This window comes from Pterocles gutturalis, unplaced genomic scaffold (genome assembly GCF_000699245.1).
Source record: "Pterocles gutturalis isolate BGI_N339 unplaced genomic scaffold, ASM69924v1 scaffold27745, whole genome shotgun sequence".
In the NCBI taxonomy this organism is placed as follows: domain Eukaryota; kingdom Metazoa; phylum Chordata; class Aves; order Pterocliformes; family Pteroclidae; genus Pterocles; species Pterocles gutturalis.
This window is the reverse complement of record NW_010141725.1, coordinates 48,937-69,219: the sequence shown is the minus strand read 5'-3', so window position 1 is coordinate 69,219 and position 20,283 is coordinate 48,937. Positions and strand designations below refer to the sequence as shown.

At 39.6% G+C, this 20,283-nt stretch overlaps 1 protein-coding gene across 2 annotated transcripts in view; it reads right to left on the bottom strand.

Moving 5' to 3' along the window:
• Window positions 1–16,339: 16,339 nt before the first annotated feature.
• Window positions 16,340–20,283, bottom strand: part of STRBP (spermatid perinuclear RNA binding protein) — a 30,373-nt gene continuing 26,429 nt past the window's right edge. Inside the window, exons 16-17 of one of the 2 annotated variants that reach the window (XM_010084130.1) lie at window positions 19,504–19,548; window positions 16,340–16,875 (exon numbers count right to left, since the gene is read on the bottom strand). In XM_010084130.1, coding sequence (XP_010082432.1) covers window positions 16,799–16,875; window positions 19,504–19,548 — 122 coding nt within the window. In that variant the 3' untranslated portion in view covers window positions 16,340–16,798. The remainder of the gene's footprint in view (window positions 16,876–19,503; window positions 19,549–20,283) is intronic. The other variant, XM_010084131.1, reaches the window with a different exon arrangement.

The following is a 20,283-nucleotide window of genomic DNA, read 5'->3' as shown; positions in this document are numbered from 1 at the left end:
GCTGTGTAATTTTGAATTTGTTCCAGTATTAAAATAAGCCAGTTCAGTGTCCCAGACAACCTTGAATAGTCCAGGTGCCCTTTGTACATAGCAAGCAAGGTGAGAAATTAAATAGAGTATAAAATATCTTGAGATAGCTGCTTGGACATGCAGCCCGGTCTTGGCAGACCAGTTCTGTTGGGCTTCTATCAGATGCAGCAAACAGTGCCTCCTTTAAGGAGCTCTCTATTTTTTACCCTGAGCCAGGTACCATGTGAATCCTGTTGCTACCTCAAGACCTGCAGTGTAATACAGGAGTTTGTGGGGAACTGCTTTGCAGGGAAACATGATTTACTGAGCTATAGTTTATGATCTTGTCCTGTTTTCTCTCTTCTGCTGTAATCAGAAGTTACACAGATTTAAAAAAAAATCCATTTGAATAAATGATAACTAGCAGCGGGCTGAGTCTGCCTTTGCTGCAAGCAGGAAATCCCATCTTTGGTATGTGTCAGCTCCTAAGCAAAGGGTACTAGGAGGAGGTGTTATTTGTGCTAGGGTATGTGACCCTTTTTTGAGATCCAAAAGCCTTTTTAGATTTTTGCCCCATACTTGTGCCTGGAGTAAGAAAGAGCCTTTTTGTACTACTGTAGCAATAATACCCACAGGCTTTTTATAGCTCTACAAATAAACGTGCTGGAATGTATAGCCCAAATTCAAGACCCTCAAAGTGTTAGCAGCTCCATTTTCTCTCAGTTGAATGTACCAAGGATTGGGGTGACATAAGGGAAGGATAATTTACAGTTTAGCAAATGGGAAAGAGAAGAACTCTTTCTAGCTGGCTTGCTGGAACTCAGTCTTGCAGCAAACAACCCAAGTCAGCATTATGTCGTGAGCAATTGAGGTGACACTTCTATTCTTGCAGAAAGAGGGGTGCTGTTCACAAAGAATTTGTGCTAGCTTAGCAGAGGGGACAGTCGTGGTGAAGAGATTTCTCTTTTATTGAAGGCTTGCCCTGCATGGATAGGTGATGCTCAAGTAAGTGTAAAGTGCCAGTCAGGAGTTCTGCAGCAGAGACAGAGATTCCTGTGGCACTGGGGAGACGAGGTGCTTGATGGTGGGCCTGAAGGCTCAGAAAGTGGACAGAGTTGGGTATTTTTTTTTTTATTTGGGTTTTGGGGGGAGCACGGAGAGGTGGTAATAGTAACGAGTACAAAGGGTCACAAGTAGCAACCTCCCCGTTCTCCCAAGCAAGACGCTGTGTGAGTGCCAGGGCAAGTTTAGGTTAGCTACAGCAGGACAGGAATAAAACTAAAGTAGGAAATGTCGGGCAGTTTCCCAGTGAAGATGGACATGCCAACCTCTTATCAATCCAGACTCAGTATTGTATTACTCCTCCTGTGCCCCACGCTCCTGCCTACCCTCTTTCATTCCTGTGAGGCCACAGAATGTCAGCCAGCTCCTGGAGTGGGTCCAGCTCATGTCATTAGCTGTCACTGACCAGCAATTGCCAGGCCACTGCTGAAGAGCTGTCAGCCTTCTCAGCACCTCCGAGATGATAATCCTGAGGTGGCTTTCTGAATGACCTCTTAATAAGCCAGCTAACTTTAAGCATGTACACAGGTATAGTATTATTCTGATACGTAGGGTAAAACCGACCTCAGTTTCAGCCAAGTGTTAATGATGTTTTCTTAACTGACTGTGGCCAGTTCTTTATAGATCTCACTTGCTAAATATTTGATGCAGCTCTGAATTTTAAGTGATGCATGGTTTAGTTGGTTTTGGTACAGTGATCCCTCAGTAGCTCTTACGTGCATAACTGACTTGTTTGCCACATAACAGCAGACTCAGCTGGCTGCACAGTTTTGTTGAGTGCAAAAGTCTCACACCAAGTCTTATTCCAGTCGTCATATATACTAAGTTAAGCTAAGCTGTGGGATTCCATACATCTCATTTTATTAAGAGCAATCCAAGCTTTAGTCAGCTCACAACAATTTTTAATCCTTCCTCAGGGTTGGTCTCCTCTGACATTGATTAATGACCCCTGCACTTAAGACTTGAAATGCTGAATTAAAGACCAGAAAAAACACATCTAAGAAAAGGTAAGAGCATATGATAAAATGACTTCCCTTCCAGAGTAAATCTGTGTTCTGTAACTCTAGGCAACTGGACATACTTGTATATTCCAGTAAATCTACCATGAGTTGCAGCCTCGGGCAAACAACAGTCACACAATTCTCATGGTATCCTCAACTCCTGCTCTCAGTGGCTCCGCACAAGGAAATTACGCGAATTTGCTTCAGACCTCAGAGGACAAACTGAGGCCACAGGAATTTAATCTTTAGGAAATACAGTGTAGTGTGAGGAGCAGGAGAGAAAAAAAAGTTTGAGAAAATTTTACTAGTTCTTTGTATATGTAATTTATCTTTTAAGAAAACAGGCATCCATTTTTTTTCTAATTAGATAAATACTTGGAAAAGCAAAGTTTTCATTCGGAAGTAAAACCTGCCTTCCTGGCTAGTCTCATCACAGCCTTGGGCTCCTCTGCACTCTCTGTTACTGCGGCCATTGGCTAACACCCAGTGGTATTTGTGTGCAGCAGCCCCCGCACAATTTCAGTGCTCAGCATGTGTACGCAAGGATCAGTTCTGTATACTCTGTTCACTGCCATCTTTGTGAAGGAATGCATTCTGCTTGTTACAGTGTAAATGTGCTTTATGTTTACATCTCAAAGACACAACTTTACTAATAATAATCTCTGATAAAACTGCAGCTTTAGGAAGCCTGCCTCCCCATTCTGCTGAGCCCGTTACCTGACTAAAGTAGAATAGCCTTCTGTGGTTTGGCTTCCCAGGCTTCAAAAAACCTTAAAGCCAGTTTCCTCACTGTAAAAAAACAAACAAACAAAAAACCAACCAAACAACAAAAAAAAAACCAAAACAAAACCAAAAAAACCCAAACAACCCACACTCCAAAACAGTCATAAGGCCGTAATTCCTGTTTACAGAGATAAGACTTTATTGTATGCTTTTGGAAGCAAATGGGACATGGTTATAGTTTGTATATACAGAGAAGTCTGTAGCATTGGGTTACAATCAGTGGCAAATGAACCAAGATTACAGTGCAGATCTAAGTGTTGTGTACAGTTAATAACAGTGGCTGGCGTACACAGCACAACACAGGAGCCAAATGAAGCCAAGTGTACAGAGTACAGCATCACGTGAGGAAGCAACTTAATGTACAAAGAGCATTCCATTTACTTTACATTTGCAGGCTTTTTTGGCTAGTGAGTAGATACAGCTCAATTTAGAAATCAGTGTGCAGTTATTTTTCTTCCCACTTAATTGCTACCAAATTAAGACAATTTGAATGTTCAGATTACATTTTTAATGCTATAAATAGCTACGGTTGTTGCCAAATTACTTCATGTGAAGTTGCTTTATTGACAGTATAGTTAGGAGTAGTTTAATAATCATTGTTCTCTGCAGATTACAAATCAGGAGAAATCTCAAACATTTTGAAAGTAGTCTGTAATTAAACCACAAGGATCTCTTGTACTTCATTTGGAAGTTTAATTCTGGGTAGCTCTTCTGAGAGAGAGATTTATTGGGAAGAAAGATGGAATTGTCCACCATATTACTCATTAGTGGAATTTGTTCATAGTACTTAAGGTTTAGATAGTTCAAAGGTCATACTTCTTTTTATTCAATGCCATATCCAGTCTTAGTGTAAAAATAAACACTGTCCTCTGTGGATAAATAAATCCATCTGTTGGCTGCAGGTCAGACCTCTATTGGTGAAAGAGATTTAGAAAAATAGACCTTTTCTTTAATGTTTACTATGCTGACCCACAAAGGAAAAGTGAAATTCAAGTCTAGAAACAGAAATACAGTACAAGTGATTTATAGAATTGCATTCCTTCCTTCTACAAACTTGCTGAGCATGAAACACTGCCCCAAAGCACTGCCTCTGACTTTTCTGTCTTGTAGAAGTAATTGTCATCAGAAAAGTAGCATTATACTGCACTGCCATATTTCCTGTCTGCCTTCTGGTGTGCAGACTCTTAGCAGGGCTCTGCCTCCTGAGGAGTCTTTGCTTAAGAATGCTTTAGATGGATGGGTGGTGGTAGTTTGGGGTTATACAACGGGAATGTTTTAGCCCAGATTAGCAGCATTGTTTTAATTGATTTGACAGATGGTGATTTTTGAGGGGTAGAAACTCAACCATTTAAAAAAAAAAAAAAAGCACTTATGAGTTGGACTTGGAAAACACCAGCCTTTCCTCAAAATCTCCCCGTCCCAGACTGCTTCCCATAGACCTCCTTCTCATTAAGGGGCTGGTACATTTGGCAGTACAGGTTTCATGCTCAACTTTGTCACTAAGAACTGGACAGGACTTTAAAAAGCATATAGCCCACTGGGACTTGCTCTGCTGTAGTGTTTCAGTGCTTTTGATAGTCCGCCCACAACCATGTTGCTCTCTTAGAAGTGCAAGTGTCCCAGAACGGCTCTGGGACAGCTGGAGGACAGGTGACGTTCTGGGGTGGAAGTAGTAGGTAAGCACCAGTTGTAGGCCCCTGCAGAGGCTTGAGAGAACAGAATTGCTTCATAGAGATCTTGGCGACCTAAAAAGCTTTGTCAGTTTGATCAATAAATATTGACTTAGGGTTAGGATCAGAAATAAGACACTGCACTTTGGAACTGGAAGACAGAGTCAACTTCCTCCCTTTTCTGTCCAAAAGGAGACTAGCTTTAAAATATTTGTCCTTAAGGACCTTAGTGATGTCTGATGTATAACTCACTAAGCACATATGAATGTACCTGTCTCTTTTTCAGTGAAGAATAAATGTGTGACTGGACAAAGCTTTGAGGCTTTTTCTTCTGTGCTTTTTTATTTTGTTTTGTTTTAAACATCTGTTCTGTGCTGTGTTGTCCCTGAAGGCATATTTACCCACTCTTAAATTATGCAGCATTGCCCAGAGAATGGCTCTGTAGTTGAATATGCTCTCTGCAATACAGCCTCCATTTTCTTCCAGTATATGTACGATTCCATGTAATAGATGTTAGAAAACTACATGTCTTTATCCTGTTATTTTGAGCAGGGAAGCTGCAATACTCGTTTGAAAACACAGGAAATAATCTGTATAGCAAATTAGAATATTCATAATTAATTTAATCACTAACTTTTCAAAAGTTCTACTGCTCTGAATGCTGTTCTTCATCCCACCATTATTCTGCTTTGAGCAGTATCACTTTTTGCCCACAGTTCTTTGTGGAAATAATGGAAGAATAATACTCTCTCTCCTACACTGACTGTATTTTACTTTGTTGGTTTAGAGGATGCCCTTACAGAACTACACATTCTATTGTGAGTGCAGCAGTACATGCATTTCTGTATGCATAGATCATTAACTTGTAACAGTGCCAGTAGTAAAGCAAAACCTGCCAAGATGTTCTGTTCCTCTTAATTAAGCTTGATTTATATGTGCCTGTTGACTTAAGACACAGTTAGCGTCCACTGCTGAGATGACACAGTACCCTGAGTAACTTTATTGATTACGCTTACACAAGCTTGTGCTTTTCTAAGAACATAGAGATGAGCACAAAGAAAATAAATACGTACATCTGGTTGTTTCCATGGAACACTGGTAATCAACTTAGTTATAGCAGCTTTGAAGTATTAAGTTGGAACTTACCTTCTGCTCTACTCCCTTCAAAACAGATGAGTGCTATAATTAACTCCCTTCTAGTTTAAAAAAAAAAAATAGAAGTGGATAGAAGGTCACAATAGGCTTTTCTGGTAAGATGAACCTACTTTGTCATAACTAGTTACACCAGTAGTGGTGACCTGAAGTATGTACATTACAACATGTAGTTGTGGAAGCAGTATCTGCTTTCCCTTGTTGCCATGCTCTTTTGTGTAAAAGCAAGTTGTCTAGAATACTGTGGGCCCTCTAGAAAGGAGTTACTATTACTGAAATTCAGTTGCATGCTATTATATACACTGCCTGGAGCAGTCTCCCTACTTTGGATAGAGCTGCAGCAGGAAATAGAATTTGTTCACTGGATTTCTCCTGTTCCTTCTCTGGTAAACCTTCCATCTTGGACTTGTTTACTGAACAGAAAAAAGTTTCGTCTCCTGGAGCAACATGACTAGCAGCTTTTAGCCTGCTCTATGGATAGCCTAAACCCCTTACCTGATTTCTTATAAACTGTTGAAAAAACAATGCCACCTCCCCCCTGCTCTTAGTGTACTAAGGCTTCTGGTTTACCACAGTAGACATAAACCTCTTGGTCTTACCACAGACTCTGTTAATCACCTTGCAAAAGGCAGCGCAACTTTCCCTCCAACTTCCTATCTATGATGCTCAACCCTTAAGACTGAAGAAGGGCATTCTAGCTTCCTTTTTTTCTTTTCTCTCTCGCCTCAGTCCATTCTGCCAGGACTAGATGCATTCAGCAAGCACATGTTCCAAGTAGAAGCTGTACTACACCTGGCAGAAAGCAAAGAAGCATAAGGCACCTGGAGCTTTTAGATCCAGGTAAGAGGCAGGAATGAGGCTGAAGTCCACATGCTATTTTGGAATTAAAAACTAATTGCAACTCTTCTACATTCTAACTCCCCTGTACCAATGAATGAAGGATAGCCAATTACATTCAATTAATGCCTTTTAGAATTAGTGTAATTTGTTCTAGTAGAGGTAACAGTCCAGAGGTTTCCACAAAAATGCACTTCTGGCTAGCTATAGAACATGGTGATGTTGTTTACGTACACAACGTGGAAGAGACTGTACCTTTAATTATCTTACTGCCACAAACCTTTGAAGTTGGCGATCTGATAAATTCAGTCTCAATTTGTGGTTAACATTTTTATATGCTCTTTAAATTCTTGCAACTCTTGTTTATCAATGAATTATTAATTAAACATGGAAGAGAACTCTTCCCACCGAGAAGGCTTCAGTCCTTGAAACAGTTTGTGTAGACTAGGCTTGATAGGTTCTTTTAAAGTACATTTAACTATTAAATTACCTGTGGTTACCTTAGATTGTACAGAGTTAAGGCACCAAATACAAGATAAACAACATCCAAAATAAGAAATAATTTGCTTTTGAACTGCACATGTCCACATACCACTTTTGGACATTTAGCTCCTCTTAAATGTCAAGGTAAACATGTGGTCTGAACGATTCTTGCAGGAAAAACCCACTTTACTGAATTTAAATCTCATACTGTGATGAACTTTTCTCTTACGAAACTCATCCAGCTACTTTTAGAAGGGCATTGCATTGCCTACACAGCATCAGACAGGCCTAGCACAAAAAGCACCCTTTCTCCTAGAAGACCCCAGACTAGAGGAGCAGGCACGTGTGTCCTATGCATGCTTTTGTACTCTCTTTTTTGTACTATTTTATCTTTTTGTACTATAAACAACAGTTGTGAGTGAAAAACTGAGTGTGTCCCATTTCTATGAGCAGAATGGGAAAAAGGAAGATGTTTCAGGAGCACTGGAAAACCTGGACATAAGTAGATATGGATTTAGATGAGACAACTAATGCTAAGGAGACATAACTTGCAGGATTAAGTAATGAAACAGCTTTGTGATTACATTCTCTTAATGTTAGATGCTTAATTACTAGCTTACGTGGTTAATGTTCAAAATAAAGTACAAATGAAAACTGCTGCCAAAATCCATAGGCATAGGACTTCAGTGCCAAGTTTCTCCCGTGAATTGCTCTAAAATGACTATAACAGAATTTCCACTTTACAGTAAGGATTGGATTCACAACAAACTAGATGTGCTAAAACAGAAGAATGAAACTGATGAGCTGTTAGACAAGCTGTCTCATATGCTACAGATAGCAGATGCAACTGCAATATCCCTTTGCTTTGCTTTAAACAAGTCAATAAAGTATCTCATTTTTTTTTAGGAAGCTTAAGAGGGTCTGTGTCCTGAAGAACTCCTCAGTGAGTCCAACAGAGAGTTGGTTTTCATTCTTTTGATGCCAGAGAGGTCTTAGCCTGCTTCACAACCAAGAACAACAGTCTGAACTTCATATTCACATATCTCATCACATATCCAAAAGAATCCACTGCAGCAGAGTTCTTGTGCTTTTTCCTAGAGCCACTGGAAATAGTAGCTGTTTTTGTAAGCTGCGTCTGTGACTTGGAACTCATCTGAAGCTGGGACATATTTTCCCTTGATTAAGTAGCAGGCAACTGTCTACAGATAATTTAGCTAAAGGCAAGAAATTCTAATACCAAATGATCATATCTTAGCTTACCAAACAAAAGATGCAGAGGGAAACTTCAATTTTGTCTGACTAAAGACTGAAATACTGTATTGTCTGCTGGCTCTTCATTTATACAGTTCTGCAGAGACATTTAGGAATCTGACCTCTAGACTGTGATGATCGATGGGCTCTCAGAAGTACAGATGCCGAATTACAAATGAAGCAAGGGACACTGTTTCTTTCAGGAGATCGGTGACTGAAAAAGATAGGGACTGCCAGGCTAACTCTCCAAGGACATTGCTGGGACTGGATCAGGGATGGTACGTTAAAGCTGCTCACATTTACTGCTATCTTGGAGTTTTAGAAGTGCCAAGAGATTGATGTTCCATAGTTAAACAGCCAACAAACAGATTTTTTTTCTAGACTACTTGAAAAATCTTCATGCTACTCTTTTTTCATTTTCTATGCAAGGAACTTGTGGTCAGGGAAATCTTTCTCAATAGTTTAATGAAAGCAAAAAGCCTCAAATAATTCTAGATTTGTATACTTTCCCCCACTTCTTTCAGTGGCTAGAGGGCATAGTCTTTTATTAAGACACATTTTAAATATTTTTTCTTACCAGAAGGCAAGTGTTCTCTAAGAAAGAATCCTAGTCTCCAGACATCAGAGATACCAGAGTAGTTTTCACAGATCTTTGGAAATGAGTAGAAATAGTCCCTTGGCACATGAATAAGTTGAAACACTTGTAGGAAAACTTGTTTCTCTGAAGCTCTTCATAGGCTGATTAAAAGTTTTTAAGAATCTAGAAACTTCTATGTAAAAATTCCATAATTTGAGAGAATCGGGTATTTACTAGTAGAAGGTGATCAAACAAGGCAGGGAAGGAAGATGGAATTCACAGACGCAAACGTATTTAACTCACTCAAAGTCGTGGCAGCAGGGTTTACAGCACATTAAGTGGGAGCCATGGCGATGGCTGAATCATCTAATTAGCTCACACTGGCTACATGACAGCAGATTAGACAGTTTAGGAATCACCTACCCAGGCACTAAATTGCCTTTGTGAGGGTTGGATTGTGCACTGTATCCAACAGAAATTGCTTGGGCAACAGAGGCCGCGTGCTATGCATTCCCTTAATGAGTATAGGCTGGCCTCCCTCCATCCCAGTGGCACAGTGCCCAGGAATAAGGTCACCATGTTCCAGCTCCTGAATATGTGCTTAAGGAAGACAGTGAGCACTGGCAGAGTGCGACAGGATGACAGGAAGCAGCACGCACCATGCTTTCAGCTAGCCAAGCCCTCCAAACCAATCTGGTTCCTTAAAACCTTCTCTAGGTAGAAAGTGCATGGAAATCTTGTATGGCTGGCAAAGTAGGATTGAAGTCCTACTTTATGAAATACCTTATTTCTTCAAAATTCACCATTTCATATCTAGCAGAATGACAAGCTTTCCAGCTGCAACTCGCCCATCAGGAGGAAAAATGCTGAGGTATGGTTAGCAGTACACAGTACTTAAGGGTTTCCATCTGGACAGGCTGCTGTTTAAAACTTGAGTTCTTTGACCACTGCAGCTGGTGAAATGGAGGTGCCAGCTCCTTTTAGAGATACACACTTCTGGAGAGGAGCTACCAGCTGATCTGTATCATAGGTGTGGTAACACCAGCTGTCTCTTGAAGTCACGTGCTGAGAGATTTCTAAAAAATACTTCTGTCTAGCTCTCAGCTATTTCAAAACAAAGGAAAACACTGCTGCTAGAATGCATGACCTCACAGCTGCTCTTACACAAGTGCTACAACGGTGTAAGAAGTCAACTGGGATGAAACTCTCTAAAGGGCAGGTGGGCCAGAGAGAACTGCTGTTCTGCACGGGCGCTTCAGACACCAGTCAGACAATGCAGCAGGCTGGTTATACATATGTTTCTCCCTCATGTGGTCCTACAAAACCCAAACTGGTGGGAAGGGAAAGCAGGTACCTGCCTTATAGCCCTGTTTGCAAGAGCAGCTTAAGGCAAACATATGCTGCTGTAACAGTGGAACAATCTGTATTGTCATCTCCCTATTTTGTAAAGAGCCTCACATTCTCACTGTTACCTGAGCAGACCACTGAGGCTTGTTCGTCCCAAGCCAATGGTAATGCCATGCATCTCTGATACGGATAACACATAAACAGGTCAATTCTTTACTGTAAAGTGATGGCTTCTTTTAATCCTTTAAGTGCCAGACACCATCTCCCAAAATACACGCTATCATCTGGTTAGCTAAAACTAGAGGTAAGGTGGGAAGCGTACAGGCACAGACTTTCCTTGGTGTCATATTTATATATGTACTAAATGAACAGAACTTTTTCAGAATTCTTTTCTGTGAACCAGAAATTCAAACTATGAAGTAACATTTCTGCTTCACTGAAAAGGCACTGCAAAATCGGCAATGATACTAGCAGCTGCACAAAGCATATGGAACCAGGTTTGCATATTTGGCTGTTGGTATATCCAGAAATACAAAGCTCAGTAGCCGTAAAATAGACCTCTAATCTCACAGAAAAGGCACTTAAGACCATGCTCCTGTGAGGAGGCTTTTAGAAGGAAACCTTCAAGTATTATGCAAAAGAAAAGGAGTTTCTAGTTCTGCCTGAGCGAAACAACATTGATCAAGCAGATGTTTCCCAAATTACTCAATCAAGTAACAGCCTGGTATTTCAGTTAGGTTAAAACCTGCTGTTAGAACTGTTCTCAAAGGCCAGTATTAGGCACCTAAGGACCCTACATCAAGTTGTGACAGTTCAACACATGGGAATGTTTTGCTCAAGTTCCACTGCCAATGAGACAGGTTCCTAGGCAATCTTGCCACCTTAGGATCTCATCACTGATTCCAAGTGGCTGCAGAAGCCTGGATTTAGAAGTCTCTAAGTACACTGTGTGTCACATGTCAGGAAATGGTGCCCATCCTACTGAGAACGGGTGCAGCAAAGGGACAAATTTTGGACATAAGTACTTGCATTATGAACAAAAAGGTATTGGTATTTAGTATCTTTTTGTGAAAAAAATCAGCTCAAACAAAGTGAGTATTTAAAAAAAGCAGAAGAGAGGAATGCTTAGGATTGTATGAGTTAAAAGGGTAATGACAGAAAAATATGAAAATTCACAGTCAAAGCATATCTGATTGAAACCAATATAAATGGATTAAGCTGCCACATACAGGCCACAAAGAAACAGATCAAATAAGAGTCAGCAAGACATTTTATTAATCAGTCCTTGAACTGGACAGTGCTTGTCAGACTGACATCGGTTAAGCCTAGGAAAGGAATACTCAAGAGGAGTTCATTATAATACACTTTAACATTGCCTCGACGCATAGAAAATACTGTCTTGGGAGGGAACCAGAGCAGCCTGCTGCTCCACTCTCAGGCCTGCTCAGCCTGACAGGTTGAGAGAATGAATTGAATTTTAAGTGAGCTTCAGACCAAGCCCCAGGTTTGCACCTTGAAGATAACAGCAGATGAAAATCTGCACCACTGAATGGGAAGGACATTCTGATGGCTCATCAATTGCACCTGCAAATGTAATCAAATGGTTACGTGCTTTCATGGGCAAGTCACTGCAGAAGTTCCTTGAGTTCATTTCCCCAAGTGCAAATACGTAGGCAACTTACAAAATGAGGTTTCTGCCAACAGTAGCAAAGCTAACAATATTTAACAGCTATTTTTCTATATCAGCCTATGAATTCTATCCAGACATATCCTGAATTATGGATAACCTACACATGCAGTTATTTACTTAGTTTGATGTTTTCAATATTGAAATGAAAGATAGCGTATGTCTGCTGTTATATTTTGATGCAAAACAACAAGCTTTGGGCCTGATACACTACTTCATATTCCATACCAAGTGTTTTCCTGTTTTACATCAGTATAAACTGATCAGTCAGGGTTTTTTTATCCTTTCATCTCTGAACTGAGACCCTAAAATGCTAATACATCATCATCGACTCCTTCCCTTTGGCCTTTTTTTTTATTTTTTTACAATTTTTTTATAAAAAGAGTTGTTTCCAGCAACTTTTAAGTACTGCAAGTACTGCGATTGTGCAGTACTGTACTGTGCAACTCTGTATAGCACAAGGTTATATAAAGGCAAATTAAAAAAAAAGCTTAGTACTTTAAAACTACACCTATCATGTGCACCATTGTAGGTCATAATCCAAAACCATTTTAATCCAAGTAAAATATTTGTTAAAACATTTACTACAGAACTGAAAATAATTATTTATGGATGGCTGTATCCTAATTGCTATCTTTAGAAAACCACAGCTAAGCAAATTAGTCATGCAGAGTTCAATCACTGCCTGCCTTCCTCTCCTCCCAGTGCAGCCGAAGAGGAAAGCAAACCTGGCTGCTTCAGGAATTAACTTGGCCTAATGTAATCAGATCTCTGCAGATTTTAACTGTAATGCCATCAAAGTCTTTCATTCTTCCTTTGGAGTTTAGCTTTAATAGTTTAGGGAGATAATTTCTCTCTGTATTAGTTAGATAATATCACACATTCCACTTCTAATTTTTATTCCACATACCTATAACCATGGTATGGCTTTCAGTGCAGGCCGTGGCCATGGCTTTGGTACCTGCCCAAATGTTTTCCACGGGTACGTAAGGAATGCAGTGCCTGACACACATCAATACAGCTTTTTATGCTACACAAGAGAAAAATATTTGAAGGAGAACAGTCTGTTGATAAAACCAAACAATTTCTTAAAAGTGTTAAATAATATTTTCGAATTGGGCGTATTTGAAGTGGCCTTGAAAAATACAAAGTGAGAATTCAGACCTATGTATTATCTGTTCAAACATTTAGTTAACAAGACATAATAAAAACGTGCCATATACAAGATTGTCACGCGTATATGAGGTTTTTAGAAAAAAAGCAATAAAAATATTCTTTAAGCTGAAAATAAAATCTCTTACCTTTTATATCACGATCTCAGCTTACAGTCACTACATTTCTGCTTATTTTATACAAGTGCATATGGCTATGAAGGTCCGGAGAGAATGAGAATAAAGTGGTATTAACCTGCTGAAAACTGCTCAGAAGTCTTAAACTGCAATATATAGATGTTCCAATACCATTTAAAAAAAACATTCACCTTTCAGTTATTGCTGATTCACAGTCTCAAAATATCAACATACAAATATTTAAGAAGAAAAAAACTCAGTAAGTTTAGAGCAGCAGTTTTTTGAACTGGCTGTTTACCAAATACAATGTTTTCCTATCATTTGGTGATGATTTTAAGAGACACAAGAGCAATCTAATTTGGAAGTCAAGTTCAGGCCTACCCTGTTTGTGCCTCATATTAATGGTGTGGGGAAGAGACAGAGAAAGAGAGAGAGAGAATATAGCATCTGGTTAGACTTTGGAAAAAATGTATATTCTATTTTTTTCTTCTGCCTTTTTGCTACATTTCATGTCTGCTGACATGTACAATGGCACAAAGCACTATGGCTTCAAGTGACCATTGTGAGTCTTTGTAGCAGTTTTTATAGGAAACATGCAAATAGGGTCAGAGTATTAAAATTCTGAAATACATCAATAATGAAAGTAAACACAGGATTCACTGCTTAAAGCAGGCACTCTGCTAGCTCTTGTTTCTCGTTTTGGTGTTCCCTCCCCCACCCCCCACACACCAGTCTTTCCCTTCTAGTGTAAAGAAATAACCAGGCGTATATACACATCTATTGCTCTGTACCCAAAGAAAGGACTGTGGCTTGGAGTAAGTATTGCTTTTCATTAAATGGAACAAAGTTCAAGGAGTGAGATAAACACTTTAAAAAAAAAAAAAAGGAAAAAAGCTCAGATTCCATGTCTGAAGTTGAGAAACCTCAAAACGAGCCACGTTTGTTCTTGCTTTTAAGACATGTACAAAATGCCATTTCGAGCCACACAACCTGATGGTTCTAGAAGTCAGAGAAGAAATCTTGAGGGCCCAAGTGAATAATAAAAGGTGCGATGCTGAGAGGCTGGCAATAGGGACTGTCAATGAAAAAACCACCTACAGTGGGAAAAGAGCAGAGAAGCAAAAACTTCATGTTAATTTCAGAGACTGGCTGAAGCTAAAGCTCCATTTAAATTTCTCTGCTCTTTCAGCTGCAAGTGGAATTTTCATTGTAAAACGGGCACTTTTAATTCTTTGAAGGTATTGAAACATCTAACACTTCCAAAGTTACCACTTTCTAAACAAAGAACTGACAGCTCATTCATATTTTCAGTAAAGCAGAGAAATGTAAAATATGCAGCAAGGGGGCAATTTTACAATGTGGTTAGTAACTCCCAACAAATGACAAAAAAATAAAAAAATGACTTCTATAAATCATCTGAAATGACTGCCATCATGTTGGAAAAGAGCATAGCGCCCTCCTTGTTTTTGAAATAAGAACAAGTTATTTGGCTTACGAATGTTCATTGTATAGAATTGGTTCAAAGAATATTTTGTTTGAAATTTTAAAAGATGGGTATTTAAAAAAAAAAAAAAAGAAACTACAAATAGTTGCCAATTGGGGAACTCCAAAAGAGAGGGGGCAGGGGGGGAAACGTGTGCAGAGGAACAATTCCTTTAATGAATATTTGATTAACAAAAATGGGCTTTTATCAGCCATGCTTTTTCTGCTCCGTGATGGCTTCCTTTCATCCATAGGCCAGCAAAATGTATCAGTGATTTACGAGCACCACTCAATTTGACTACATCCCCAGGACCCTGCGCTTTATTTCAACTCTAACACTTGGATGACAACAGCAGGCTCACCACTACTTGTCAATAGAGCTACATTTTTTTATTAAAGTACCACCAGCACCAAACGAAAGCGAAAGCTACAGCAGAAGAAAAACCATTTAAGATGTAAACACATTCCTAAGCACAAATACTTCGCTTAAGAATAACAGCTGCAGTTCATTCCAAGAAAAGCAGCTTGTTGTAAGCGCCACCCCTTATTACACTTTTCTAATATTTATTTCCCTATAACGGGGGGCTTAGGGAGGAGGAATTTACATTGCTTTAAGCACCGTTCTTAGACCCTCTTCATATACAAAGCTCCCCCCGGCTGAGCAGCAGAGTCCGTTGGGGTGTGTAACGGCAATCTTTACAAGAGCATGGACTAAAGCAACCTACTGAAAAGCAACGGGCGACGGCTGAGAAGTGCAGCCAACAACGCTGCTTATTTTGTGGGGTGATACCTTAATAAAGACTACCCGAATCCCTCGTTAGAGCCCACGGCAGTTTTTATGCAGAAGTCTACGATACACAGAGACAGCGTGGAGCTGGGGCCTGTCCGGAATTTCAGACAGGTGCGCGCACTGCTTAGCAGAAAGAAGATTCTTTTGCTTTGAGCACCAACTCTCAGAGAAGTACTGGCCTATGGCTGAAGTGTGTCACTTTTCACAGCAGCACTCAACAAGAACTGGGACAATTAAATAGCAAGTTTTCATGGGGACCTTGTTGCTGCTTTAGATTCTTATAAATGTAAGGGGGGAAAGGAGAACCCTTTGTTTGAATAAGAAGATTGACAACTAAAACGCTTTCTGTAGAAATGGTGGATGGAAAATCAAGGGTGGGCAGACAATCTTAAAAGTGAAGAAGGCCACAAGAACAAGTGCAATTTTTTATTTTTTTTCTTTTGTAAAAACAGAAAAGAAAGGAAAACAAGCAGCTTTTGAGCTCTAAAGAACCTGATTGTAACATTATTGTCGTCCTTTCTCTGGGCAATACAGACTTAACTGTGTATCCCTGCAGTTACGTAACAAGAGTCCTTCTGTGGGAACTGACTCTGTTTAACACTTATTTCACAGAATGTAACCTAATACAGAGAGACAGTCTAAGATTAATTCCCTTTGTTTTATTTGTTTTTCAGTATTTTGTGTACAAGTGACAAGCCTTCTTGGATAATTAAGACTGTGTCTAAAATCACAGTTACAGTATGCTGATCTGAAAGATTGTAAGGAAACTCAGGTACTGATGCTTAACTATAAAAAATAAAACAATATTTTAAACCCATATTTTACTAAGTTTATTACACACCATAATATTTACAAAGTTAAATGTTAACTGTAAAACTTCTATTGTGTGGGTTTGGGGCTTTTTTGATTTTTATTTTTTAAGAACTATGCCCTGCATTTAATAATCCTACAACAAGTACAGGTCATTAACTGAATCTGTGTGACTGCATTAGGAAACAGGCAGTACTCTTGTGTTACAACAAAACAGTTTATTTGTGATCAGTGTTTTATATTCTATACATCCTTCACAAATTTAATTTTACATAATCGGATACTTCATTTAAAACGTAAGATTTAAGCTTCTAGTTCTTCCCTATAACAGAAGGCTGGTATAAGTTATTTGAAAATGAGGTAACATTTCACAGAACATTTTTTTCAAGTTTTAGAGAACTAAATTTGCATTTTGTTAAAATCAAAAAGTAGGAAAAAGATGTTTCTTTACAAATGACTTTGCTCAAGTATGTGTTCAAAGAAAACAGGATAAAAAGGCTTTTTTTTCTTCTAACATTCTGTACTGTACTGTGTTGTTCAATCAATAGGAATTAGCTTCTGCCATTTGCTAAAAGAATGAGTAGTGGGGAACAGGATAAGTTGGGAATTTCATAACTGGCAACAGAACCATTCTCTTGGGTAAACCTACAGAGAGAAGAAAGGGAGAGGACTCCAAATAAGTTCAGTGATCCAAGAAAGTCAGACAAGAGCTTACAGCAGTGTTCTTATTAACCTTTTCCAGATGAGTCAGTCAATGTGATTTTAGGGTGCAGAGTCCCATAAACAGTAACACTTCAACACTTTGCACTATTTCAAACAGATGGTTAGCTTAAAGCTTGTTTTTATTTTTGTCCTGGTGTTTGGTAAAATTAAAGTAAGCAATATTCCCAAAAGCAGAGTGTGCATTTGGACCTGAAGCTCTACTTCATAATTTTTATGGTAATTATTCTCTACTATGTCGTTCTATGTTCTGATTTAATTTCACAGGCCAGTTACAACTGCAGATATTCTAGACAGGCACTGCTGTGCATGAAAGAGAACTCACAGGGAAACTGTTAGGCAGTTTTGATAAGCATCCAGGTAGGTCAGCCAAAAATCAAGCACCTACAGTAAATTCTGCATCTGCTTCATTATTCTGCATTTCCTCTCCTGTATTGAAGTGGCAAATCTGGAAAGATTAATATCTGCCTGATTTAATGATTATTATAGAGTTCTTGTGGCCTCACAAACTTCTGCACAATTAAATGTTTGTTTGGTTTTTCAATCTTGCCTATTTAAATTCTAGTATTTAACCTATGTATCCATTTAGAAATCACAAAGCAGCAACAGCAGGTATTCCAGAGCACCAGATGATCAAAGTGAAGTTTCCCAACATGCAACAGCTTACAAAGGCAAAGAGACATATTTACCTTACAGCCAAAAAGCATTATCCCAGTACTTCGCATCACAATCATAAGACATTAAAAACAGAAACTCTTTATGTGAAAAATGGGGGCATTCAATTCCACAATGCTTTGAAGTCAGTGATACGTCACACATACACAGCTGAGCGATTAAAATCCAGCTCTCAAAATAGGCATCATGAGAAAAAACACAAAGCAGAAAGAATGAATGAAAAAAGCAAGAAAAGCTGCAAGGAAAGGTGGTAACAACTGTATTCTTGTCTTCAGCAGGGAAGGGATTCCTCTTATGTCACCAGGTGTCCCTGCTTGTAAAAATACGTACATGCAGGTACCACTCATCTTAGTTATAGTCTGTGACTACTGCTTGGAAAGAACCAAGGGGATTTTTTTAAAAAACCCATACCATCAAGCAAGCCCTGAACTAAACTTCCTCTCATTTGTCCTTGAGAAAACATATACCTGTTCCTTGTGTAATCAACAGAAAAGACAGCACACAGAGCACACACAGTGGGACAGCACCGCTGCCAGCTGCCGTTCTACCAAAGCATGGGCCAGGCAACAGAGCAGGAGTTCTAAAACTAGAGAGGCTTGCTTCCATTTTGGAGGGAGAACTCCACAGTGGGAGTGCAGCCCACGGGCCCATTCTCCTTCCCCTTGCCACTGCAGGAGCATGAAATAGGACCAGCTGCTCTTAGCAAAGCAAAGTGAACATTTTCAAAAAAGCAGCAGCGTTCCTCCACTGTTTATAGCTTGTACCTCCAAAAGTAATGAAATCAACATTTCAATATATTTTTGACTTTTATAATGCTATCAGGAGGGTTGGGATAGCCCAAGCTATACAAATTTGAGAGACAAGTATTACAAAAGCTAGAAAATTAACAGCAAATTGTGGGCTGTTTCCCATATGAAAAACTGCAGGCCTTGAAACGTACTCGTCATTTGAGTAGCAGGCTCTCACCCAGTCCCCATGTCACAAGAGGCTGGTGGGACTGGTTCTGGCCAGCTCGCTTTTTGTGTGCCAGGACATATCACTGACTCCAAACGGCTTTGCTCCCATTGCCACATAAACCTCATTCAAAGTAACCAAAAGGGCCAGTTAAGAGGTATGCATTGTTAGTCTAGCAAAAAAAAAAAAAAGAAAGAAAAAAAGCCTGGGGGTAGGGAGAAGCTGAGTTAAGAAAAACCTTTCCATCGTAGCTCCCTGATTATTAGTTTAATTTACAATCTTCATTAAACCAGTGCTTTGCCAGCCTAATATCACTGTTTCTTAGTAAAAAGCATTGTGGCAAATGACCATGTCCTAGCCTCCTTGCAATCCGATTGCCAACGGTATCGGCTACACAGAAACCATCCTGCTGTCCCAAGCAGCAGTGTTTCAGCCTGCGGGGGGTGGCGGTGGGGGGTGGATATGCACATAGACTGTTACTGTTCTGGAGATTTCAGAGCTGATGGCATTAAGGGAGCTTTGTCCACAAGCCACTTACACTTGGGGACAAACATTTCGCCAATGTTACTGTAATGTCATTTAGAGAACTATTGGTCAGAGATGCTGAAATAGGCCCTTCGGTAGTCTTTGAATGGAGCACAGATTGGCTGTAAAAAGTAAGAGAACTACTTCAATTCAGTTTCAGTAGGAAAGGGAACAGGCAATTAGAACAAGCAGTCCTTCCACAAATCAGGCAAAGCATAGGCAAAAAAGCTACTCCAACCAAAAAAGAACCACAAGGTTATGGCATAAAAGTGTTGTTGTTGTTGTCGTCATGGTTTAAGAGCTTTAATTTCTTTGAATTTCTCCTTGGACTGCCACATTTGGACTGCTACAATAGTTTCTATATCATTTCTAATTTGTTAATTATTGGGCTATACGTACCGTAAGCTGGTGCAGCTGTACTGTACCCATACGGCGCTCCGTAGCCTGCAATATAAACAGATAAGGGATGGGTTTCATTTCCTACAGTCTCTGAAGACGGTGTTTGCGCACCAGCACACAGCCAGGGACCCTTTCTGGTACATGAAGCAGGACCACAGAAAAAACAACTCACACTAACACATATAAGTATTGCTGAAAACACTAAAATCCTTCTACACGGCAGCTTGAAGCAGCAGCTACCCAATGACTTTCTTAAGCCTCAGCATCAGAGAGTTAAATTCCGTATTTCATCTCCTTAGCATTTTCTTTCAGCTGAAGCCCTCAAGTCTATACTGTCAGAGCATGGAGATGGCATAATCCAGACATCCCATATTTGCTTGTATTCTTCCTAAAATACAAACACAGTCTAATGCAGAGAACAGTCATTTCCTCAGCTACCATTACCACAAACCATCTGTAAAGCTCCTGTGAATTCTGCTTTCTCTGCCATTTCTAATAGACAAAAGAAAGTTCCACACAGGACATCGGAACACCTAGAGGCAGAGAGAGAACAGTCTCTTTTTTCCAAAGAGCTAAGCATGACTCTGGAGTGAGACAAAAAGCAACAGTGGTAATACCAGTCTTGGTTACTGCATCTCACTGGTTCATGAAGGCTTTACAGGTTTTTTTCTGGTGGGATTGCTTGTGTCCATCACGAAAAGCAAGGTATTTCTGAGCAGAATAGGGGATGAAGATAAATAATCTGTGACAGGCAAGGCCAGTAAAAGCTTAACAACTACA